General features: G+C 40.0%; 1 protein-coding gene across 1 annotated transcript; it reads left to right on the forward strand.

Moving 5' to 3' along the window:
* On the forward strand, positions 1–23,580 carry FAM168B (family with sequence similarity 168 member B). Its single transcript, XM_054166359.1, has 8 exons — positions 1–150; positions 6,574–6,654; positions 10,043–10,126; positions 14,042–14,184; positions 15,065–15,242; positions 16,889–17,018; positions 18,365–20,801; positions 21,812–23,580. The coding sequence occupies exons 2-6, from the start codon at positions 6,585–6,587 to the stop codon at positions 16,999–17,001; spliced, it is 588 nt and encodes a 195-aa protein (XP_054022334.1). The 5' UTR covers positions 1–150; positions 6,574–6,584; the 3' UTR covers positions 17,002–17,018; positions 18,365–20,801; positions 21,812–23,580.
* Positions 23,581–25,770: the final 2,190 nt, after the last annotated feature.

Genomic DNA, 25,770 nt, shown 5'->3' on the forward strand with positions numbered 1-25,770 from the left:
CCCACCTGCAACACCCCCACCCCGCACAGGGCTCCGCCCGCTGCCCCGCCCCGCCGCCGCCTCCCGCACCCGTGTACGCACGGACGCACGCACATACGCAGCGAAACAGCCAGCGACGGCCGGGCCGCCACCACGAAGCGCCGCAGCCCGGTGAGTGCGAGGCGTTGAGGCCCGTCGCGGACGCGGGTGTTGCCGGCTTCCGGAGCCGCTCCTTCTTCCCCGCCGGGTCCGTTATGTAAGGGAGCCCAGGCCCAGCACCTTTACCGCGGCCTGCGCCGCCGGCGTCTTGGCCTTTTTCTTTTAGCCGTTCGGGCGATCTCATCTGTGGCTGCAGGGCCGTGGCGGTGGCGCCATCCCAGGTGCCGGCGCAGGGGCGGGGGGCGGTCTCCTGTACTGCCGCTGTGGCGCGGGCAGCGCTGTGGCCGCTGCCGAGCAGAGCGCTGAGGCTCGCGGGCAGCTGCGCTCTGCTGTCCGCCAGGCGGGGCAGCGAGTAACCTTCGGTGGTGCTGGGGGCCGGAGGGCTCCGTAACAGGTGTCTGTGATGGCCTTTAAGTGGTGGCAGGTGATGGGCAGGTTCAGGAGGGAGCCTCAGCACCGCTGCAGGTAGGGCCCGCGGCCGCCCCTGGTTCTGTCCCCTCTTGCTTCCTGTCTCTGCAGCGAGCTCCGGTGCCCGTTATGGAGTAGGCTGGGCTTGAATGCATGTTAGGTCTGTAGTGCTGGTTACTGGTGTAGGTTGAAGATTGTCCCATCGATAACTTCATAAACACTCGGTACGGCGTCACGAGGGTATCTGTTGGTGGGATTTTCAAATGCGCAGGATCAGTAAGCTTCGACTGTTTGCGGCTTGCACGTCCTGTTTGCCCCGTTACCTGTATATCTGGGAGCTGGGGGAAGAAATAACATTTTAGTCATCTGTAGCTGCTTCTAGGAAGTTTTGTGAGATGAAAAAAGGCCTGGTGCAAACAGTGTGTTCAGCACTTCTCTAGGAGGTTTGAAGCCAATCTATGAACACCAGCTAAGTGATGTGTTCCACACTCTGAGAAAAAGTTAGTCTTTAAGAAAGGGGAGGTATATGGCTCTTGGCCTAAGAGCTGGACTTAATTTGTTCTTAAATGTTCAGTAGTAGCATGCATGTTGCCTAATTTGACTAGACTTTCTGTCTGCTCTAATATGATCTTACTGTAAGATGTGTAGTTGTTAGTGTCATAAAACTTCCATGGTCATATATTGTGTGCTTCCCAACTTGTAGATTTGGGGTAGCAAATACATGCTTTTAACTTTCAGGTTAAAATGTAGGAGGAATTAAGAGGCTTGTGGAGGCTATCAATTTGGAACTTGTGACAGTTTCCTCTTGTATTAGAAAGTAGTGTGGAATAAATGGAAAATTAACTTAATGGGAAAGTGCTGCATAGGAAAAAATACCAAAAGGCAGAGCTTTAGGATTTAACTAAAAAGTTGTGAATATGGGTCATTCATGGTGCTGAAGATTGGTTTGGTGGTGGTGTGGTTTTTTTTCATCTTAGTTGGCTGACATCCCCTAAGTGGCAATAAACAGGTCTCTAAGAACCTAACTGTAAGGAACTCTTGGTGTTTTGGTGTACTGTTGCACTTCTCTGCAATAAGAATATACATGATCTCAGTGCTTTGCAGGAGATTCAAGAACAGGAGATGACAACTTTTATCCTCTTGTGCAATAGCAGCCATGGAAATTGTAGACATTGAGAAGTGATGGGCTGTTTACTCATTCCATAGGTAGGGATTTTTTTGATGAAAAAAGCTCTTTTGGTAATGTTCTGGATTGTTAGGTTTGGGTTTTGGGTTTTTTTTTTCAGAGTAGAGCAATATCACAAATGTACCGGTGAAGTTGATACAGATTTTGAGAGTGACATACAGAACTATTTCCACTGTCTTTTATACATAGTCATACTGTCCGTGCTGGATACAAGTAGTATCAGTGTTAATACATACACTTTGACACCAAACCCACCTGTGAGTAGAATAGGGTTACGGGTGAGGATTGAATTCATTAGAAAGGATTAAAAAAATCAGAATTGCTCCATTCTTTTGTACTCTTAGAAAAAAAAAATGCATGCACCTAAAATATGGAAGGATGATTGCAGAGATTCTATTCTTTATCTTTTATGACAGGAATATCTTGTAACTCAAGCAGGGGAGGAAGACTTGCATATGAATGACGTTTCCAGCTTTGTATTTTACTTCATGTGTGAACTTCGGGCAAAGCTGTTAATTGTTCTTTTGCAGGCTGTAATTTCTGCAGCCTCAGTCTGTACTGCCACTGTCCAGTCCTGCTTCCTTCCTTGTGTTGGAACTGGTGCTGTCTTAGCCATTTGCTGATGTGTCTCTGCTCTCTGAAGCTCTAGGATGAAAATGTAGCAGCCCTCTGCCCAGAAAGCTCCAGCAGACTCCAGAATTCTGCTAGCCGGATTAGCCGATCTAGTTTGCAGAGGGCTTAAGAGTGCCAGTGCTGTCCCAGTACAGGAGTGGTGTTGCTTGCCAGAAGCATGCCAGTTCTGGGTAAACAGATTCCAGCTATCTCTGATCATGGACTATCACAAACCCATGCCCTGTTTTGAACAGGGGTAGTATTTGCTTCAGTAACCTTTTTTTGAGTCTTGGATGAATGGAATAAATAAAATACATGCTACCTGCAAATGCTAATGCAGTGTGGGATGCGTTGTCTTTGACTTAATGAAGTCTTGAATGCCTGCTGTAGTTGTTACAAAAGTGGCTGTTATTTGGCTTAGCATTTGCATCAAAGGGCCTATTTTGGTGGCTGGAGTTCTAACAGAATGTAGTGCAACTGAGACTTTAATCAGTGTCAGTTATTTGAAGAGCTGAATTGTCTTCGTTACTTAGCAGTGAAAATAACTTTCTTTTTACATTGCAAACTACCAGGCATTTAGAAATTGTACTTTACTTCTATAAACCTTTGGAAATCAAATCAAATGGGTAAAATGCGGAACAGTTGCCAAGACGGTAATTAAGTTTGTTAAGGAACTTTATGTAAGTGAAAACTGGGTCATTTGTACAATTTCATAGCAAGCAGCATTCCAAAAGTGTTCCAGAATGGATTGGTGTTAAATGCTATAATAACTTACCGTGAGTCTGCTTAAGTTCCAGTGGAACTAAAAAGCATTAGCAGGCTACAGCAGTGTGCTTTAGGCAAGGTACTCGAAGATGCTTCCCCAACTCTTGTGATGAATTTGCCATAAAATGAGCACAAAGCGGCATTCCATAGATCTAGTTCTGATCGTGTTTCTGCACAATTCTGAAAAGAAATAATGAGAAAAATATAGCTATTAAAAAGGAATATGCAGCTTGGTTTAGTGTGTTTGCACTTACTTGTTGGTTTCTGCATGTATTTCAATAAAACGATTTTTAAAAGCAGAATTTCCTAGAAACATGATAATAATTCTGAGTGTAGCAGGAAAAACTATATGTAAAAGCCTACCTAATTTAGCCTGCTAGAGCTTCAGCATTAGCAGCAGTTGGCCTTTGTGCTGGGCTTCCTGAAATCAGGTTCTTAGAGGAGGATGATTGTCCTGTTATCTCTGTCAAGATCATAGAATGGCTTAAGTTGGAAGGGACCAAGATGAGATTTAACAGGCATGATCAAATTGAGCTTGATTGGCTCTGGCAAGAGTGAAAGGAGAAGCACTAATACTTCCCAGGCATGTTTGCATAGTCTTTAATTGCAGCATCTGTAATAAGCATGATTACCTTCATTTTGGCTGAAAGAATTAGTTGACTGTAATTTATATACAGTTGACTCTGTGCAATTTATATACAGATGCTGCACAGTAGACACTTATTTACATACACATTAACATGAGAATGCTTTGGAGGGAGCACCAACAAAAAGGTTGAAAGCCGTGATTCTTTGGGTTCACTTTACACTAGTTTCCGTACTGGTTTTGTTGTGGACTTTGAGCATTATGGGGAAACAGACTGCAAAGTTCCATACTTCAATGTAAGAGATGTCCTTCCAAGTAAAATTATATCGAGAGGGATGATTGCAGCCACTGGATAATACTATATAATTATATGTATGCATGTTGGATCTTTCAGAGAAGATCTGAAAACAATTATTTTTAATTAGGAGCAATGTGAATTTTTTTCTACACTACAGAAACAGTAAGCAGTTTTGGTAGGCTGGAGGATCTCTACTTTCATCTCAGTGGTGAAAGCTTAAGTGTGAAAGTAGAAGTGGTGAAAGTACATACCTGTGCAACCAAAGATAAATTAATGTGTGTACACATGTAAATTTAGAAGTATGGATGTATTTGAAGTGGAATTTGATGTTATTTCTCTTAAGAGGCAGCTTGCAGGCTCCCTGTGGCATAGGGTGTTTTTTTTTCTCCCCTTACTTAAGTGGAATTCCTCTTTCTTAATCTGTACTTCCTTTCAGATCAAGTCCAAGGAGCTGTCTGACCTGTAGCTTTCATTCCTCAGAATGTATGTCCTTGTGTTCTTCCACAGTAATTGACTACCAATTCTTCTAATAGTTGGGTTGTTTTTTTCACTCAAACCTGAAGAATGCTCTTGCTGATTTTCCTGGCCTCTTTGTTTCTTCTCATTGCCATTCAGAAGGTGCGAGGAATATAGGTCGTCTTTATTCCTAACTACTGTAGAGACTGCAAGGAGCAGTAGCATATTTGGAGGGATACGGGGGTGTGGGAGAGTGCTGTTTGTATTTGAGTGGAGGGATGCATCCACTTTCCTTAAGGCTTTTTTCCTACAACTCAAAAATGTTGGAGTGAAGCTTAAATCTCATGGGATTTTTTTTTTTAATTTAGACAAAATGTGACAAAATCAACATTGCAATGATAGCAGAGATGCAAATGAGCAGCAGTTACTGCTACCAAAACTGGGTGAGGGGTTCAGTGGAATATAATGCTGTATACTTGAAGGTGACACTTTTACCATAGAACAATTCCGAAGAGATTTGCATCAAACTGCTTTTTGGATGTTGGTCAGGTGCTGAAAACGGGCTGCTCCTGGAAGTTTTTTTGTATTCTAAGCAATGTAAGTGGCAGGTTTCTTGTTTTTTAAGTCATTCTTAACGGATTCAGTTGTCTTAATGTGTAATCAACTATGAAGGTTGAAAAAAATAAAAGCAATTCTATTTAAGTTAGTCTTACTGCAAAGCTTATGTGTGGAAAAGTCCAAGAAATGTGAGGATAAAGTTTAAGAGCACTTACTTTCTCATTTCCTAATTTTGCACAAATGGTTCTTGTACTTCAGTTGAGTACTAGGTGCTGCTAAAACTCTTAGCATAGAGTTGTTTTTAGCATTGCTTTAAAAAAGCAAACTACTTACACCTTATACAGTCACTTAGCACAAGTTTATCAGTGCAGCTCTACTGACAAACTCAGATTCCTGCCATGGTGTATTTTGTAAGTAAAGTAATGTATACATAATTGTGACTTGTTTTTGCTTCATAAACTTTATTTACAAAGAACTCTTAAACTGTTAAATCACCTAACACACTAAGACAGCATCTCAAGATCTAAAAGGGGAAGTGATTCAAGTATCAGTCTGGTTTTATAGTGTGCCCTCCTGTCTTGATATTAGAGGCTATTTGTAGTTAAAAATGGATGCGTGCAGGAAAAGAAGTGGTAAATCTGTAAATATGTGCAGAAAAACAGATGGTTGAAGATACTGGTGTTAAAATATGGATTTTCTTTTTTGAATATTAGAAAAGTAGTTGCAAACAGTAAGAGACGCATGGCAGGCTTGGTTGTGAGCTGTGATGCAGTGATTTATATTCCCAGAAGTACACAGGCCTGCTAGAAAAACTTGAGAAGCATCTTCAGTGCCATTTTATTTCCCCTTTTAAAACAGGATTTGCTTTTATTCCTGCCAGTGGTGCTAGCTGTAAGTGCCTTTTTGTTGCGTGACTGTATAAGCCAGAAATGAGTGGACCCAACTGTCAGCTTGTCATAGGCTCTGAAGATCTTAGCAGCAAGTAACCACATAAATAACTATTGATGAGAGTCTAATAGAGAAAGTCTCTTAACACTTACTTCTGCAATACCTGGGCTGTTGACAGCTGACAAATGCAGTGCTGGTAAAGGACTAGAATTCCAGGCTTGAAATGCCAGTAGTAATAAGACTGTAAGTATTTGCATTCCTTGGCTAGGTGCTTCAAGTAAGAAATGAGAAGAAACCAAGATTGATACATTGCAATTGATAGATGACTTGGGGTGAGAAGTCCTTGCGATCTCCTGAAGCAGGTTGTGGATTTGTGCACCATGGAGGAACTTGTAGGGATGGAAATACTTTGGAAGGACGCTTTACAACAGAGAATGTTTCATTTTTCAGACCTTGTCTAGCCAATTGAGGGTTGAAATGCCTTGAAGCTTATTTCTGCAGACTCACTTGTAGGTACAGCTTCAGTGTTGACAAGTGAAGTTGCTGCTTTTTCTTCTATTACTTTTTCTTCTGAGATGCTTTCCCCCATTTTTAGTCCCCTTTTAGTTGCTAAGATTTTAAAGTTTTTCTGTACTTGAGTAAATACTTTTTTCTTTTATCTTTTTTCCCCTTATTCAGTTACTGAAATCATGAATCCTGTGTATAGCCCTGGATCTTCTGGGGTTCCCTATGCAAATGCCAAAGGAATTGGTTATCCAGGTAAGTAACTGGTTTTCCAATGTGTTTTGGTTTGTTTGTATCACAGAATCAGTAAGGTTGGAAAAGACCTCAGAGATTATCCAATCCAACCTATCACCCAGCGCCTCATGACTAGCTAAACCATGGCTTCAAGTGCCATGTCCAGTCCTCTTTTGAACACCTCCAGGGATGGTGACTCCTCCACCTCCCTGGACATCCCATTCCCATGGCCACACTTAAATTTATAAGCACAAATTGTCACTTCTGAATGGCTTTCTGTAAGGTAATCACTTGGAATTTGGGTGGGGTTTTTAAAATTCGAACAGTGACATTTCAAGAGTGATGTTAGTTCTGTTGTATTTCTAACTTCAATACCTCTTCCAGAGCAGCTTATTTTGGTAGCTCTAATAATTACATTCTGCAAGAGGAGTCAGTCTATTTCTGCTGCTAGTTGGTTAATTCTTGCTTATGCTATCTGATTGCCTGAAGCATAGCATCAAAGATGTGACCAAGAAAATAACCAAAACCATTTTTTTAAGCAGAAATTAAACGTATTTCTTGCTTTTTGTGCCTGTCATTAGGCTTCAAGTTTCTCACTAGGGTTTTCCCCCATTACATCCTGATGTATGTGAGTAGGCTTTATTTCTGATGTCCCCATAGTTCACAAGTTGGATAATGCAATAATTAGATTCGGACAGAAGTATGCAGGAAGGCTGCTGAAGAGAAAGGGCTCTGTGCCTCTCTGCAACACTTCAAGCAGTATGTCTTGATGCAGTTCTCAGGTGGTTTCCTGGGGTTTTTGTGTTTGTTTTTTTTTGTGGGTTTTTGTTTCTTTCTTTCTTTGTGTGGGGTGGGTTGGTTGGTTGGTTTGTTTTCTTCTGGTATCTGCAGACTAAGGGATATTATCTCTGCCCTGAGAGAGGCTGAAGGGTCTCTCAGCTCAGACTTTGTATCAAACCAATTAAACTTTTGTAGCTTTTACAAGACTATTCTGTGATTGAATTGTTTCCTGTGCTGTTACTTTGTATTCTTTGTAGTTGTACTATATTTTCCTAATGGTATTTACACATTTAAATTTGTTTTTCAGCCTAGGTAATATACTGGAATTCCTGTTTTCTTGTCCACTTTTCTTTGTTCCTTCTTAGTTCTCATGGCCTAATGCATTTCCTTTACTTTTGACTTGACTGTCTGAAAAACCTTTTCGTTACTTGATTTTGCTTTTTGGATACTTTTTTCCCCTCAAATTAGCGTGCCTTTCATGTTTTTTTCACAGCATACAGGGAAAATGCAACCTGTGTTGCAGTGGTTTTTTTGTCTGTTGAGTGACTGAAATGGTACAGTAATAAATTGTCAAGCTGGTGCTGTGTAACCATGATTCCCGCAGGGTGGTCTTATTCTCTGTAGCTGGCTGAGGTGTGTGGACTACAGTAATTTTTATAATAGGACAAGGACCAGTGTTTTGCTAATTAATACCAGTTACAGTACAATTATTTTGTATATTTTAATATATTGCATTTTTAAGGCCTTATTTTGCTTTAGGTAAAGATTATTATGTATTATTTAAATATAACTATTTTTATATCTGTTAATTTTCTGAACAGATTTATATTAACTGGGGTTTCATTTGTACTTAAAACCATTTTCACATTGCATTGAAACTCTTATTTATACTACTCTAAGTGGTACCTTAATTTACTTGGGAAGATATACTATTGTAAATTCATAAATAGATTAAACAATATTACAAGTGCTAATATTTTGTTATACTGTTATACTGACATCCGGAATTATGAAGTACTGTATATTTGATGATCTTCACTGTGTATAAATTAGTGTAACCACAATATATGGAATTGAAGTAGAATTGTTATAGAAGTGCCTTAAATGTCATGCTACAAGTTGACCACTCAAAATTCCTCCTTACAGCAGTCAGTGAGGTTACAACTGTAATCCTCAAATTGAGCTTAGTCAATAAGGTCTATGGTTTTACCCTGTTACAGATAGTTTGCTGAGCTGCATGGTTCAGTCTTAAAAGATTGTGGGGAAAAACACAAAGCATTCTCTAAAATAAAAAGTAGGTCTATGTTTTACTTGGGTGTTGTGGTTGTTTCTTGGTTTGGTGCTCCGCTGTGGGTCTAAATCTGTGAAGAAAGAACACAGGACTAAAAATCCATAAACCAAATAATGTTACACTTGCTAGTCATTTAGAGTAAGATATAAAGCTGTACTAAAGCTTTTCACTCACAGCTCCTGAATTTGAAAACTTGAAAGGTATTTACAATCTGAAAAGTTGTTATGAGTTGGATATGCTCTTTTGACCTTTGATTTTTAAGTCTAGTGCTTTTCATAGTCTTATCCACGCTGACCACTTGGTAATAGTGCCAAGCGTATGCCACTTGATATGTTTACAGGGCGCTTCACAAAGCGTAAGCTTGCGTATACAGTCCTGAGCTAAGGAATTTTTATTGTTAGGAGTAATTACTAGGGATTCTGGGATCTATAGAATGCAATAGAAACCCTTCAAATTTGAATGGAGTTTAAGAGTTTTAGGCTTGACAGCTCATGGAGAAGCTGAAATCTCTATATGCCGGTAACAAAATCGGGCAGAGTTAGTCTTTCTGAATACAGATATTACTTGGTTGTACAGTTTGGAATAATGTAACAAAGTTATTGGGGAGGTGAATAGTAGTTATTCAGAATCTTCTGTCGCAATTTCACAGTTCAGAACTGCAGTCTAACCCAACTTTGTATCCTTCGAGTAACTAGCTTTTGCTAATGGTGTGTTTTTGCCATGTGTTGGAGGCCAGCACACGGTGCTGTTAGTTCAGCCATAGTGGTGGCTGTATTCTGGTCGAGAAGTGTTTGCTAGTCATGGTGCTGATATCTCAGTGAATTGTGTGTTACTGTTAAATTGTCACAGTATGTGCCTGGGACTGGTGAGCTTGTTTTGATACCTGAGTGTGATGACAGGTTTGTGTCAAATGCAACAAACTTTGTGGACTAACCTGAGGTTGCTTTGCACTCTCAAATGGGGGTATCTTTGATCTGGAGAGTCAAGAGTAACTGACCTTTAGACATTTATTTCTTTGAAAAGTCCATTTACTTCAGAAACATTTTACATCAGACCTTAAATCTCAGGGGAGGGAGGGCAAAAGTTAATAGTTGCACAAAGTTTGACAAACCTTGAGATTTGCTGGAATGGGAATGTAAGGGAGAATGGCACTTGTGACTCCTTACCTGTTAGCTTCATGTGGCCTGGGAGAAGAGGAGCCCAGTGTTTCAGTTGAGGTGTGATTGAGGGCCATCTGTTAGCTTAACTTAGTTAAAATATGTACAGTGAGAATCTTTGAAAGTCTGATTAGACTGTGCAGTCAAGTCTAGAAAATAACTTTGGCATTCTTTTTTCTAGCTGGCTTCCCAATGGGCTATGCAGCGGCTGCTCCTGCCTATTCCCCTAATATGTATCCTGGAGCAAATCCTACCTTCCAAACAGGTATGTGTAATAGATCATGTCAGAGCAGGAACCCAAAGTTTGGAATTTGTTAGAACCACAAAAGGAGGGGAAAGCTGCAGGGGCTTACAATGGCACTTTTACTGTAGGATAAGTTTTACATTGCTTTGAATGTGACTTGTAAGGAATCATCTGAAAAATTAAAATCTTAAGCCATACTCTTCCCCTTCAGAAAAGGAAAAAGCTGAGTTTTTTAGTTGTTGTTTCTTTATTTCAGGCTGATACTTGAGGATTGCATCACATTTCCCTTGCCTTGCTGCGAGATTCTGCTTGCTTTGCATCTTACATGTCCTTTTCAGATTCCTTTTTTTTTTTTTCTTGTCCTCAAAATTCTTTTTCATCCTTGTTCTTAAGTCATATCTTTCCAAGTTCAGCTTGCTGTCTTCTTTCTGCCCTTAAAATGGTCTTGCACAAACTAATTGTCTGGAAAGCCTGGTTGTTAGGTAAAAGTATTTTGTCTGTAGTGGATACTGGGGGAGGAATTCGCTAACCATGGTTGCATGCTTGTCATATCAGAAAAAGGGTGATGAGCATGGGAGAAGGGAGATGGAAAACCAGATAGAAGAGGAACCAAAGCATTCACTGAAGTTGTATTCACATAGTCCTCTTTGACTAGTTGATGATTTTCACATGATGAATGCTTGAATTCCTTGAAACTTTCAGCTTTAATTTTCCCTTAAACCAGGAACGTACATCTGGTAAGAACAATATTCACCCTGTGCACTAAGGAATTTGTTATACTCTTTGTCAATGTAGTTCTGGGCTATGTTGCACTTACATGGATTATGCCAGTTTTCTGGAGGTACACATCACCTAAACTATCTGTTGCTGAATGCCCTTGTGTAATTTGTGGGGATAGGACAGAATGCTGTTTGAAACTGGGAAGCTGAGGTTGTGGAAACCTGCTGGCATTGTTGAAGGTCAGTATTTGTAACGTATGGTATTTCATTATCTACCAGGAGACTCCCCAAAGTGTCTGCTAACAGTGTTTACTGAGGCAAAAGTATATCATCTAAAACGTTTGCCTGCAGAACCTGTTAGAAATGTGTAGCTTTCCTTGGAACTGTGGAGTATTCTGGTTGCTACAACCTGAGTCTCTGCTTAGAGGCATAGTGAGCACAGAACTGATTTTGGCTGTTCTTCAGTCTTAAGACAGGGAAACTGATGGATGTTATAAGCTCTAGTAATAGGAGGGGGAAAAAAGTACAGTTTGGATAGGGTATTGCCTCTGTGCAAGTGTCACATCTAGGGGTACCAGTTTGTGTCTGCATTGGATTGCTTAAGAGCTTCTTTGAGTGATGTTGAAGGGAGAACAGCTCCTATCAGGGGTATAATTTAGCACAGGAATCAAAACTGTATGTGGAGTTTTTATTATCATCTTGTATTGCTAACAGGCTCTTCAGTTTCATGAGGGAGATTACCTTAGTGCTGTGTCTCTGCTTTCTGTGCTCCACTGTCTGTATCACTAGGATTCCTGCAGCTGTGCAGAGGAGTAGCTGTGGATTGTGATCCTATGATGAAATAACTGAAAGGTAGTTTCCAGTCATGTTACTGGTTGCAGTTTGAGTGTCCTACTGCAGGAAGATGAAAACAGGCTGCACATAATTTACCAAATCACAACACTGATGGTTTTATCCAGTTGACTGTGGGTTTTCCTCCATGTCAGTTATGTTGTAACAAAAGATTATGGTTTCTGGGGAATATTTTTTTACTTGTTAGATTTCATTGTGTTGTAAGATTGGTTTGCATTGATTAATCTTGGAATATATCTCATGCTATATAACAGAGTAAGAAATTTTTCACTTTTGTGTGGAAAAGGAATAAAGAGCTCTAGAAGTGGTATATCATCTTCAAATGCCCTTAGTTTTTTTGTGAAGCTACTACTACTGGAGTCCTTAGTGCTACTGAATAGAAATGTAGCTTTTTTCAGAACTAAGAATAGCTTTTTTTGGCTACTCTTTAAACTATCAACAGAAATTCAGAATGTCCAGATCTTCTAATTCAGGCAGATAACAACTTGAAGTACTTTGTCCTAACAGATGGGTTTCCCCCCTGCCAGCTTTTTATGTTGTAACTGCTTGTTTGTAGAATCAAACCTTTTATAAGTTTGCATCACACAGCACTGTTTGAATGTGTTGTGCCACTGCTGTTCAGAAAGGGTACCATTTTGCAGTACCTTCTTAAATTTCTGTGGGTTTTGAATAAATATGTGGTTTACTTTGAAGAGCTTTCATCCATTTTAAGGATGAAAAAAGTTAAATGGGAAGGCAGAATACCTCTTGCACAGATGTACTACTTTGTAAGGATGAAAGTTAAATTGCCTGTGCAGATGTATCGAGTGAGTTTTCAGAATGAGAGCGGGCTTGGCTGAGGGTATAACTGTAGTTCAGTGGTGCTTCTTGTTCAGCATTTTGTGTCTGAGTTTATCAACGCAAATAACTCTCCATTCTAGAAATAGAAGTTACTTTCTCAGCATGCTCCACTTGTCAAATACTTAGGATCTCTAAAAAAAAACAACAGTTAAAGAGTAAGTGCTGTGGTAGCTTGCTTTAGTGTCTCTAAAGGTCATAAATTCTATTTTATTAATAAGAGACATACTTAGTAAACTTATTTCTTCAGTAACATAATTTTCAGTTTGAAGGGCAGAATGAAATTGGGAAGAAACTCAGACTTCTGCAAGAGGAATCAAGGCTATCTGTCATCATGCCATCTGCACAGAATGATCTTTCCCATCATAAATGCCAGTGTGCTCTCTGCTATATGGCTTCAGATCTGTTCTCTGTATTGAAATCAAGACATTCTAGACAGTTTTTAAAATCAACCTCATCTCTGTTCTCTCAGTCTCATTTTTTCCTATGATTACAAAGTGTATTTTCTTCCTAGTGTTGCCTCAGTACTAGCTTGTACAACTAAATACAAATTGTATCTGTGAATGTTACATCTCCCAGTGTGGTGGATCTGCATGAGGCCCAAGATCTTTTCATCCTAGCACAGACCTGGGCCTTGATGCTTTCTCTAGAACAGGTGATGCCTGTTGTTTACTACTCTGAATGTCAGCACTGGTATTTGCATTCCTGCTATGGCCATTAGGCTGTAGTGTGATCTTGAGAGTGTAGTGTGCAGGAGCAATGGTGCTGTCCTCCATGACTCATCAAGCCCTGGTCCTGTTATCCTGAGACCTTATCTGATGAGGGTAGGAGAAATTACAGAAAAGCTGTCTTTAGGCATGGTCTGAGGCAGCACTTGCTACTTACCCATTTAAGAATGGAATAGTTCGCAACGTAAGGTCATGTTTTAAAGGTAGGGCCTTTCATGTTTACTTTATCCAGTCTAGAAAATGCCAGAAAACCAAACAGAATAAATGCAAGTTGAAGTACAGATTGCAGATTATTTACCTCTGTTCTCTGAAATATTTTCTTGAGCTCTTTGTGTGATTCTGACCAGAAATTGCAACTCTTGTGCTGCATCATTTTCTACAGAGGGTAATTGCTGGTTACTTAACCATTTAGATGTTTTTGCCAATACTCTTTAGGGAGCTGATATTAGGATGTGCCAAATTCCTATGTAGGAATGCTGCTTCATGTGCTGGTTCCAAGTGTTGCGTGATATTACTACAAAAATCAAAATTCACTTTTCTATCTCATAGCCATAGATTGAAAAGCAAATTGTGCAAAAATACATTTAAGCATTTCATGCTTGGTTGACATAGCCAAGTCTTATTTTCAGACTGTTATCAGAATTATGCAAAGGCTAGAGCTTGTGCTTGAGACTTGCCTGTGGAGTGCTCACATAAAGATTAAGGAAGCTGGAAATCAATAAAATTGTTATCTCTGAGTTCAGAAAGCAGTGTACTGACACGTTTTTCGTGTTTTTAATGCAGATTTACCTTTGTTTCAGGTTACACACCAGGCACTCCGTATAAAGTATCTTGTTCACCCACCAGTGGAGCAGTGCCACCATATTCGTCATCACCAAATCCCTACCAGACTGCTGTGTACCCTGTTCGAAGTGCCTATCCACAGCAGAATCCGTATGCACAGGTAAATGAGCAAACCAAACAACTCTCTGTTGGGACAGCATTTTGTTTACCACCTTCTACCTACTTGAACTCTACACTGTACGTCACATTTATTTCTTTGTGGATGGAGAGAATTTTTAACTACCTACAGTAAGAGTCCTTAATATAGTGATGTATTGAGTGTGTCTCTGCGTGCTCTTTCTCACAAGTTACCCAGTGCTTACTCATAATGTGTTCAGTCTTTGAAGAGACACTAGATGCAGTAGTTTGAAAACTGGATGCTGTGATCTCTTTTTTTTTTTTAGATGCCCCTGTTGTGATTCAGGGGTTTACCATGTCTTGTACTACCAAAACTGCTGAAAGCTATTTAGAAAGGATGGAATTAAGAGACCTCAGTAAATGGGATGTTTTGGGGAAAAGCTGGCCCTCTTTCTGCATAGAGGAAACTTGCCTGACGTGTGCAGTAGCTGAAGGGAGTTAATAAGCATCTCACAAACTTTATCCAAGCTGTTTACTGTATTTGGATTTGTCAGAAATATCTGGTTCTTTAAAAGCAGCTGAATAAAAAATTAGGAAAGACTGAAGGAAGTTCTGTCATAGATTAGTGTATTAAAATGTAGGAAACAGAGGGTGAATGACAAGTGAGCACTTGCTGTGGCAGGTATGGTCAGCCCTGGAGTTGTGCTTTGAATTTTATCCTAAATGCCCTAGAAAGGAGCCAAATGGTAAAGCTGGCAGTGAAACACCATTTGAGTAGTTGAATGTTTTAGTTTCTGCTCTGTAAGATGCTCTGCATCTTTAGTGCTTTTATTTTCTGACACGTTCATGAAGGAAGACATAATTTATCTTCCCCAGCGGGCAGACTGTAATTACTTAATCTGCTTGTTTTCTTTCTTCAACAGCAAGGCACTTATTACACACAGCCTTTATATGCAGCACCACCCCACGTAATTCACCACACCACAGTTGTGCAACCCAACGGCATGCCAGCAACCATGTATCCTGCTCCGATTCCGCCACCAAGAGGAAATGGTGTGACCATGGGAATGGTGGCTGGGACTACTATGGCAATGTCAGCAGGTTTGTGGACCTAGAACCTCTCTGTTTCCATGTTGAAACTCTTCTCAGGTTGAGACAGAATACAGCTGCATTATGAAAATGTGATAACTAGAGGTGTGCTTGGCAGAATCATAAAACTGTTCAGATTAGAAGGGTCTTCTGTAAGTTGTCTGGTCCAGTGTCTTCAAAGTGGGTCTGGCTGCCTATTTGTTCAGTAATACTTAATCATCTCTAAAGATAGAGATACCACATCCTCTTTTCAGATACTAGTATTATGGTAGTTTTATATCCCTATGGAATTTTGCTTACTCTTGCCTCCTTAATTCTCACCTTAACCATCTTAGGAGTCTGACTTCATCTTTTCAATGGATTTTTTTTTTAATGCCTAGTCAAAACCAGCAATCTTTTAAGGCTGAGGAAGAATCCAGTGTTCTCAACCCTATCCATCCTATCACTGAGCTTCTTTGCATGTTATGTTTTAATATTGTATGTGTTTGCACTACCTGCAGGTCTTCTGTGCCAAGAAAATGAATTGGGATGTCTCTCTTACTGCCACACTCTCATAGTGGTAGTGGTTTGGAAAAAAAATGTTATTTAACCAATATCTAGACTCATCTGTGAGTGTCTACTGAGGGGGTGTCCTGCTTTGCTACTCAGTGGGTGGTAACTGAAGAAATGTCCTCATTCACCCTCAGCAGGCGTTCCACTCAGTAAACTAAAATTAATGAGAGCCATTAGCTTGTTTTCAGATCCTGGTTTTTGTCTGTTAGCTTTATCCTTTAATTTGAGGAATCTGAAAATGAGAGTAGTTACATGTCCCAAACTGACTTAACATTGAGATTTCAGACATGGGCAACCATATCCCAGGTGTTTGTTGCTGTTTTGATAAAGCGCTATAGAGTGAGACTGTTTAGACCTTGCTATCTCAGCCTGTTTGTTTCTGAAGCCCCTGTTTCTGAAGTCTGTAAAAAGCTCTAATTCCGCAAAGAAGAACTAGAGGAGAAGACTGAGAGGGGATCTAGTAAATGTATATAAATATGAGGGCTGGGTGTCAAGAAGGAAGGGACAGTCTCTTCTCACTTGCGCCCTGTGATAGGACAAGGAGCAGTGGATGCAAACTACTGCACAAGAAGTTCCACCTCAACATAAGGAAGAACTTCTTCACTGTCAGTCAGGCTCCCCAGAGAGGTTATGGAGTCTTCTTCTCTGGAGACTTTCAAGACCCATCTGGATGTGTTCCTGTGCAACGTGCATTACATCATATGGCCCTACTCTGGCAAGGGAGTTGGACTCAAAGATCTCCAGGGGTCCCTTCCAACCCCTAACATCCTGTGGTGAACTGATCAATCAACTTACCTCTACCATGAAATATTTTTACAGCATGTAAAGCCTGCTGTGGGAAGAAGTTTTGTGATAACTAATGCTTATGTCACAGGGTTTCTGGTAGAGTAATGATCTTTTTTGTGTGCATTGGACTAAACATCAGAATGATCCCTTTGCATAAAGGTTTGAAGATTGGGATGATTTTAAATTGAAGATGAGCAAGCTGTAATTATTTTTTAAACTCACTCTTTTTCTCTCCCCCTTCCCTTCCTTATTTGTTGGGGTTTTTTTCCCCTCTGTACTGGAATTTGTGCTGACTGAAACACATGTTCTCTTCATCCTAGGTACTTTGTTGACAACTCATTCCCCAACTCCAGTAGCCCCTCATCCAGTTACTATGCCCACGTACCGGGCTCCAGGAACACCAACCTATAGTTATGTGCCCCCACAGTGGTGATCATCCTGGCAGTCAGTGTAAGTGACGAGTTTAAACTGAAAGCCGTTTATCTTTCTTACAAATGACAGTGTTGCAGGTTCTTGCATGGTGACTTTTTGGAAGGTAAGCAGTCTGGGGAAGTATTCTAATTGAATGAAAATACACAAAGTATTGTTTAGTTAATAGCTGTTCACTGCAAAGGAAAGAAGCCTCATGAGACATCTTCAGAAATCACAGAATCATTTTCATTGCTCATGAGTGCTGAATATGGAAGAATGACCCTCAAATTTGCCTTATTAAAACACATCTGGGAGGAAATGTGTTCAGCATTTCAGATTCATTGCTAGTTGTTGACTTCAGCTTCCCGAATGAAGCGGTGTGTGTCATTTTGTAGTCTTTGGCTAATTATGTAAGCAAGGTAAGTGGTTTGCTCTGAGGCTGAATCTGTGTCTCAAGCTGCTGAAACAAGTATAACCTTGAGCTCATTTCCTGTATTCTTTGTGTTTCAGGTAAGTATCAGTTCATGCTGCTTGTGGTCAGCATAGAAAAATTGTTTCTAGCGAGCACTAACATTTAGATCTCAGGTTTTGAGAAATGGAGTTCAGTGTTGAAATCTGCTGTAAGATGGGATGGATTTTGGGTGTGTAATGTTTGTCAAACTGACACAAAGCCTCATGTTTATGGGATCCTTGCTGCTGTTTCTGGGTTATTTTGGGTTATTTTGCAGGGGTTTGTTTTTTGGGGGATTGTTTATTGTTGGTGTTTTTGTTTGACGTAAACCAGCTTCATTTGAAATAAGGACTTGTCGTACCATCTGAATTAGAAACTTTCACTCCTAGTCCATTTAGTTTGTGACAAAGTTAACTCTGTTTTAATTTCTCTGGATTTCTGTTTCAGCAGTTAAGCATCCAGAGTTCTGTGATTACAGGTGACTGTATTCTCTTTGAGGTAGTGATGCAACAGGCACTTCTGATTTTGCTGTGATGCTATGTATCAGTCTGCAGATTTGAAATGTTTCACCTACAATATTTAATCCAAGATTGTCATATTACATGAGTATAGAAAGTGAGAGGATTACTATGACTGCACCCATGACTGCTGATAATTTAACATAAAACACTTTTTCAATATTGCACCTTGTACTTCAGACAAAAGTACTGATGATGGAATGGACATGACATGAATGTCAGTCAGTGCAGTGAGCTTTAAACCTAGAAGCCTATAGATTTCAATTGACTGGATAAGCTCTGGGATAGCACAATACACTACTTGTTGTGCATGCGTATCAGTGTGGTGCATGTAAAGTTAGAATGTTCTGCCACACTCGAATAACATTTCACATATTGAGAACACTTCCTACTGTTTTTCCCCCCTCTTAACATAGGTTTGAAGATGGGAGATATGCAATCAAGAAATTGAGGTTTAAAAGTTGGTGCTGAAGCCCTCATGCCTCCAACCAGGACTTTTCTTCTGAATGCTTTCAACACTTGGCTAAACACTACTAATTCCTGATCACAGAAGATTTTTCCAGTGCTGCATATCTTACATCTTGGAACTCCAGCAGTTAGTCTTAAAGCAAACCCTGTTTTGTGGACTGTCTTGCAATTTTTTAGCTAATTATAATGATAAAAAGGGAGTATAAATTTATCTGATCCATATCTAGTTGAATGCATGTTAAAAACACAAAAACAAAGCTTGCTCAATCTACCTGCAGTGACTGATGCAAAAACCATCATATGCAAATCCAAAGGAACCGAAAAGTATTTTACAACTTGTATCACTAATGCACTGTTGTAATGTATGCAGGGTCTTAAAAGGTAGAACCATAAAAGTGAATTTCTTTAAAGGATACCATAATATACATTAGATAAGTGCTTCAGCCTTTTTCAGGTTGATGGAGTTGCCAGTTTAAAAGGGGCGTATTTTTGTCTAAGTGACGTATTCTTTCCAAATTCAACTACTAAATTGGAGTGACTGGAAAGTGAGTCGGACAAGCTGTAGAAATCCCGCACATGATTAGTTTACTTCATACCTTTTCATTTTCATTATGTGGATTCAGTGTTATACAGGTGTTCTTAAGGATCAGAATGAAATGACGGCGGAAATGCTATGTGTGCCAGTAAACACAGCAAACTTCCTTGAGGCAAAACTGGCTCTTAGGAATAGTAGGAGGTGACATCACCTGCATTATGAAGTGCATGTCCTGGGGGAGATACATCCAGTACTATCTTCCATATGATGCAAGATGTGTCAAAGTGAGACTGCCAGACAGTCTGACAGAAAAACACTTTCTTTTAGTTCTCAGTTCAGGAATTCCGTGCTGTTTTTTCTAAAGGATGTTGTAGTCAGTTGAAAATGTGTGTGCAGTTGATCCAGCTTGCTTTCCTACAACTAAGGCTTTCTACAACAAACGTGAGGAGTTCAGCTGCATGTTATTTTGAGGAAAGCTTGTGTGCCTGATGAGTATGTTAAAAGGGAACAAATCATTTTAACACAGTTTCGTTCTTAGCTACCTGCAGTATGGACGATGGATATGCTGTCGTAGGGCTGCCAGAACATAGAGGTTTCAAGTAGCTGTTTGGGGTTTTTTTTTTCTCCTGAAAATGTTTGTAATTGAAATAGGAGACATTTGCTGGTTATGGCATTTTGATGTCTTGTCTTAGTATTTTCTTTTATACATCCTAAATTGCACTTGGAAGCACATAAAATAAGACTTGACTGTAGATCAGCATTTCATTGCAATGAGTCATTTCTGATATTCTTTCTTGAAACTTCAATTTTTAAAAAGTACCTCAAAGCAAATGCTGTGGTGATAAAGGGCTAGCCTTAGAACCCATTTGTATACCAAAATTGTTACGGGGGAGATTTTAAAGTTTTAAATTTGAATATTGCACACAAAATCAAGGTTTTTGTTAAACCTGCTTGACTTACGACTCCAGAAAGATGCCATTTTTCTTTTTTTTGGATACGTTCTGCTTGCAATAAATTATGCAGTTAATGGTTATAAAATGTTGTTCCCTTTTAAGTGTTTCCACGGAAATATATCAGGCTGTATTGTTCTTGTAGGTTAACTTCCATTCAGAAGTAAAATGTTTAGATTCTGTATCTAGCTAGGCTTTGTTCTGGGGTGTTCTGCGCCTATACAGATTTGGCAGCTGCTTCAGGCTAGCATCAGTGTTGATTTACTGCTGCCATTCCAGTACTCTGCCCTGGTGGGAGGCTTACAGACCTTCATACATAACCCGTTGGTGGTTAGAGCCTTCAGTAACTTTATTTTTTACAGTAAGCACTCTCCATATTTTGTACTTTTTTTTTAATTGTTTAATAAAGTTTAGGTTTGTTTTGCATGAATCACTGTCAGTGGACGGCCCCCTTATTTCTAATGCCTTGAATGTAACTATATCGGTGGGATAACTACTTTAAACCTTACTCATAAGCACTTACTGCAGCTTAGAGATTTCCTTATGTTTTTATAGGGAGCAGAAAATGACCCCAGACAAACTTGTTTGAATCTGTTCTGCTTCGTTCAAGTCTGTGTAACAATTCCATTTGTGTAGTAGATTTGCAGCTGTGATTAGTCAGGTGTGCCAGAGACCACAGGGAACAGACACAGGCCATTTGTCCATTTTTGCCCATGGAGAGTGACCTTTTGTTGTCTTGGCATGGTTTTAACAAAGAGCTGAGGAATGAAACAGTACTGTGTCGGGGAGAAGCTACGAAGAACGAGCTCAAAGCTTTGCTGTCTCCTGTCTCACCACTCGATAAACTAAAGCTCTGAAAATCATAGGAAAGAACTTTTGAGTGCTGCAATAGATAAATAGGTAAGGAATGAATATAACCTCCTATATATTTTCTCTGACTTCAGATTCCTAAATGTCACTTTGGAATTGGTCTCTGTATAATACTCCATAACATTTAGGCAGTCTCACTTAACTTGAGCACTTTTTTTTCTAAGTTGCATTATGGGATTCATCCACAGGGGGGGAAAGTGAACCTTTTTTGAAAGGCATACGTACACCTTCCAGTTCTGATCCGTTGTAGTCTACTGGGAGGGTGGAGCGTGTCTCCAGCTGTTGATACGGAAAGTAACCAAAAGCACAGCGCAGGGGGATGGGGGGGAATACGTGTATATATAACTATCTTAATGTTAATGTTGCAAATAGTAGAAAGCATGGATATAAAACTGCAGTGGGGGAACTGTACATCATTAAATAGGCGTTTACACAGTGAGGGTCTTACAAAACATTCTCTCCTGCTTTTTATATAACATTCCCTGTTTAGAATTCCTTTATAGATAAATGCGCAGTATGTGTTTGCACTGGAGCTCCTCAGCAAATGGAAAGAGCCAGTGCAGCAGAGACATTTCAAGCTTCTCTTTAAAGAAAAAAAATCCAAAAAAAAGAGGAAAAAAAAAAAAAAACACACATGAAAAAAAAAAAAAAACCAAACCAACAAAACCAAACTTTTATGGCAGCTTTATATGATTAAAATAAAGAAACTACTTTAAACCTGGAACTGAAAATAACTTGCAGCAATAACAAAGAGAAGTCCAAGAAAGATGACATTTTTTTTTTCCCTTCTTTAATTGGAATTTCAGGTGTTGAGTTTAGCTAAAGTATTTTTTAAAACTGAGGTATTCCCTATGTCAGAAACGACAGATGAAAATGTCTTTTAAATGTAGCAGCAGCAAAGGAAATGGCTAATAAGGCACCAAAAATGTGTAGCCCTGGTCAGTGGTGTGGTGGTTAACAAAACACTAGGCGGGAAAGCAGAACCTACTACTGGACCTTGCTTGTGCGTGTTGTAACCATCTCCTGCTTGGAATTTCTAGGAGGCGTGATGGAATGCTGTTCAAGAAAGCTTCTTTTGAGTGTACTATGCAAGTTAAATGCTTTTATGCAGTGGTAGACAAGAAAAAAAATCCTTCAGCTTAGTTGAAGTCCTTCCTTGTACTGCTTCATCCACTAAAAACCAAACTACCACGACCACCTGTAAGTGCCACCATGTCTTAGTGTTGTCTGAGAATAGTTCATGGTACAGAGTTGTATACCAGGGTACTCAACATTGACTACTCTTCATGGAGTTGTGGCTTCACTGCTGCTTGGGTAGTAAGGCCACTTAGTGTCTGAGCAAAAGATGATCAGAACTGACTTGGAATCACTCTTCTCTGTTTAAGCACAGAATTAAACACCATTTGTTGGAGTCTGGAACATATTTTTGCTTGAATAGGCAAGCACAGGGATCCAATACCACCACTTAACTCTAGGCTTACACTTGTACCAGAGTAGTAAATACCATGTGTGAGAAACCTCCCATGATAGGAATATGAACAGTAGTGATGCTTCAGATGGAGTTTATGGGAAAGAGGACAGATGCTGTGGCTGTCAGATGGTAACTTGCAGTTGCTGAGGTGTGGTTTGTGTAGTAGCTGGTAGGAAATGGGCATGATCCTTACTGGGCCTTTTCCAGCAGGTGTCACTGGCCAGCCTTGGCCTGTGCCAAGGGTCAGAAGCCATCCATTAATCATCGCCTCTGAGTGCATGTGAACACCTGTTCAAAAAATGTAAAGATTTAAGCTCATTCAGATTGTTCTTGTAACTGTCAGCTTTCTAATCCTGTATTTTATCAACTGTAAGCTTCCTGCAGAGACTCCCAGATGGGGTGAGGTAGAACGCCGGTGAACAGGAACAACTGCAGCAGGGTTAGGGTAGTTTTGCGCATCAAGCCTTGCCAAGAGTGAAGGGCATTCAGAGACCTCCTCTGAAGTAGCAAGGACTGACTCTTTCAGCAGGCTGCATATGCCTTTCTTTGGGGGCTGTTGAGGAAAAACGAGTAGGGGGTGTGTAGACAGAAGAGAGGGAAGAGGAACAGTGCTGATCTAGGGACAAAGAAAACTTCTCTTGTGTGGGTTAAACATAACACTGAAACATCCAAATTTCACTGTCAGTAAGGGTCCGTTTGTGTTGTTTTTTTAATATTGTACACAGTTTATGGGCTCTGAAGCTTCAACATCAAGAAAGTGAACGTGGCTTTTCTAAACTGTTGTGACTTTTGGGCACTTAGCAGGCAAACTGGGAAAGCTTTTTTAGCTGGCTGCTGTACAGACTTGTTTTAAGTAGAATGGATTTGTTAGTGGTTTTTTAAGTTTATTTTTTTTCATTGTAATGCTATTATTGGCTGCCCTCCTGTCTAAGATTGAAAAAGTGAGTGCATGCAATGGAAGTACAAGAGGCCCCAGTAATAGTTCTCCATGTTTGTTATAGAATAGACACAGCTTTCCTTTTTATGACTTCTTTTAAAACTGTCTTACGAGCAGTTGCATTGGTACTTTTTTTTTTTAAGTTTAGGTCAATGTTGTCTTCCAGAATAAGTTTTAAGGCATCACTCACTCCTGCATTGAACTATCGATAGCATCAACACAAAGAGTGGAGCTCCCATTCTGAGCCAGTTCAATTGTGAAAATTCATACTTTTTTATTTTTTATGCAATTCAATGAGTAGATGAGCTCAGATTTAAATTCTTAAAAGCACGTTTATTGTAACAAGAATTGTTATGTATTAATACTTCAGTTTTCAATAAAGATTGACTTGTGTTGCTTATTGTGGTTTTTTTTTTTCCTTACTGTCAGCATCCCTTGGGAACAGATTCTGCTTCTGGATAGCAGTACTGTGTGTTTCAACTCCAGGTAATGAAATCTGGTGACTGGTTAAAGCAAAGCAGAACGTCTGAATTGGTTAAGCAACTTCTCTCAGTGAGGTTTCTTAATGGCTAACAAAACACGTTTGGAAAGGTTTCCTGATGGGGGGAAGTAAGCTGCCCTAAGTTATCCTGTCTGAGAGTATGGTAAAGATGGAGCAGCGCTGCCTCATTCCCATTGGAAGGCATTTCCTGGCACTCCAGGTTTTTATTAGTTTAGTTTATAGTTTAAAACAACATGGAACAGATGTAAAATTTCGCAGTGCCTGAGCATTAACTTGATACCAAATCAGTGCTATTTCAGAAGTGACAGGCCCTGAGCTGTTATAAATCAATGTCTTGTGTTCCCCAGAAGGCAAAGAATTGAGTAGGTGTGAGGTGTGGGTAATTATCCCTTTTCCTTAGAATATGGGTGGCTGTTAATGACTGAAATGGAAGTACACATATTTGAAAGGGGGACAGGACTATACTGCCTGAACTAACCAGCTATTTTCACTTCTTGTAGGTCTCAAAAATAACAGTAACTTACCTGGTAATATTCCTGTGAAAAGCAGAGCGTGGAAGAGGAAGGTGTAACATCAGAGAGAGCGTTTGCTTTTTGAGGTTATTGTTACGGATGTGTTTTGTTGCTCAGTCAAGTAGTTGAACTTATGAAACAGTAGCCAAGTGTTAGGAATCCCGGGGACAAGGTGGTGGTTTGTTTTTTTCTTCAGTGTGTTTTACTTAAAGGCATTTACTGGTCGTGTAACCTGGGTCCACTTTTATTTCACAGGGAAATTAAGGTTTAGGTGTTCTTGCAGATCACTGGAGCTGATGAAAATTCACAAACCAGTGAGTTGCTGGAACCTGGGAGGTTATAAAAGGGAAATACTGTTCTTTGGAATGATGCTGATTATTCTTGGATTAGAGGGATTCTGGTGTAGCTGTTCTTTCTGGTGGTCTGTTGCTGTGAAGAGCTTGTGTCTGACATAAGAATATGCCACTCTTCTAAAGGTCTGTGCATGGAGTTTCTTAGTTCTTTTAAATGTATCCATGGAGCTACCAAAACAGTAGGTCAGTAATGGTTGATTTTAACCTTTTCCCAGATTAATTTTGCCATGGCACTGTGATGTGCTTTGCTCTCCCACTTGCTAATGAGTGGCTTTAAGTTATTTGCTGTGAAGGTTAGGTATGTTGGTAAGAACTCCCTTATGTTGGAGGCAGCCTTAACACTTGGTAACAGCCAGAGATCCTTCCAGAAAAGTAACCACTCAGCTAGCAGTTGTCAAGAATAAACATGTTTTGAGTTTCAAGTTTTCCTGTACGTACTTCCAGGCAAAAGGAAGGATTGCTTTTTTCTAATGTCTGAACCTCATGGCTCGCTGCAGACAGGCAACAGAAATAACTGTCTTGATGAGGTCCCTTGGAACCAGGAGTGATGTACTGATCATTATTTAGCTAGGAATTTTCCTTTGTAGGAAATGTCAGTCATAGTGCTGGGCTAGGTGTTGCTGCGTTACATGGATAAAGCATCTGACTTGGGTGTGGGAGGCTAAATGCTCTCCTGGATTGTATTTTGAAATCCATCAGGCTATTAACTATCCTGTATTAATCATTCAGACTGGAATGGGATCCATCTGACTACTTAAAAAACAATTTTTTACAAATGGTCCAGCAGTAAGAGGTGTTTGGTGGCTCCAGGAGGTTGTATTGTCTGTGTGCATTACAGAGAACGGTGGACTCTCCAGAGAAGATGGTTGAGCCTCACGGGTACAAAGTTAACCCATAGCTATAGACCTTTGGTGGACTACAAGTTACCTCAACAAACTTGGAACTGGGCAGCCCAACTGCCAACTTTAATTAGTGCATCTAGAGAGATGCACTAGAGGATGCTCTAGAGAGGAGAGGTGTTCTTAAGCAGAATACTGTCACATAGCTCCATTTGATTGTGGCAGCCATAAAGGCTTGTTTTGTATACTCTGGTTGGGAGGATTACAGAACTAGACAAGTGCAAAGCTGATAGGTTGTTTATTTCCCATCTCACAAAGGTGTATGTGAACAGTCACGCACAAAGGTACACGAGTCGGTTCAGTATCACAGGTACTTCATTTGCAC

Source organism: Dryobates pubescens, chromosome 13 (assembly GCF_014839835.1).
Source record: "Dryobates pubescens isolate bDryPub1 chromosome 13, bDryPub1.pri, whole genome shotgun sequence".
Classification (NCBI taxonomy): Eukaryota; Metazoa; Chordata; class Aves; order Piciformes; family Picidae; genus Dryobates; species Dryobates pubescens.

Excerpts from the sequence above, each read along its gene's own strand:
- FAM168B (XM_054166359.1), top strand. The coding sequence starts at position 6,585 with ATGAATCCTGTGTATAGCCCTGGATCTTCTGGGGTTCCCTATGCAAAT. Across the intron at positions 10,127-14,041 it reads AAATCCTACCTTCCAAACAG|GTTACACACCAGGCACTCCG; the intron begins GTATGTGTAATA and ends CCTTTGTTTCAG. Across the intron at positions 15,243-16,888 it reads TACTATGGCAATGTCAGCAG|GTACTTTGTTGACAACTCAT; the intron begins GTTTGTGGACCT and ends TCTTCATCCTAG.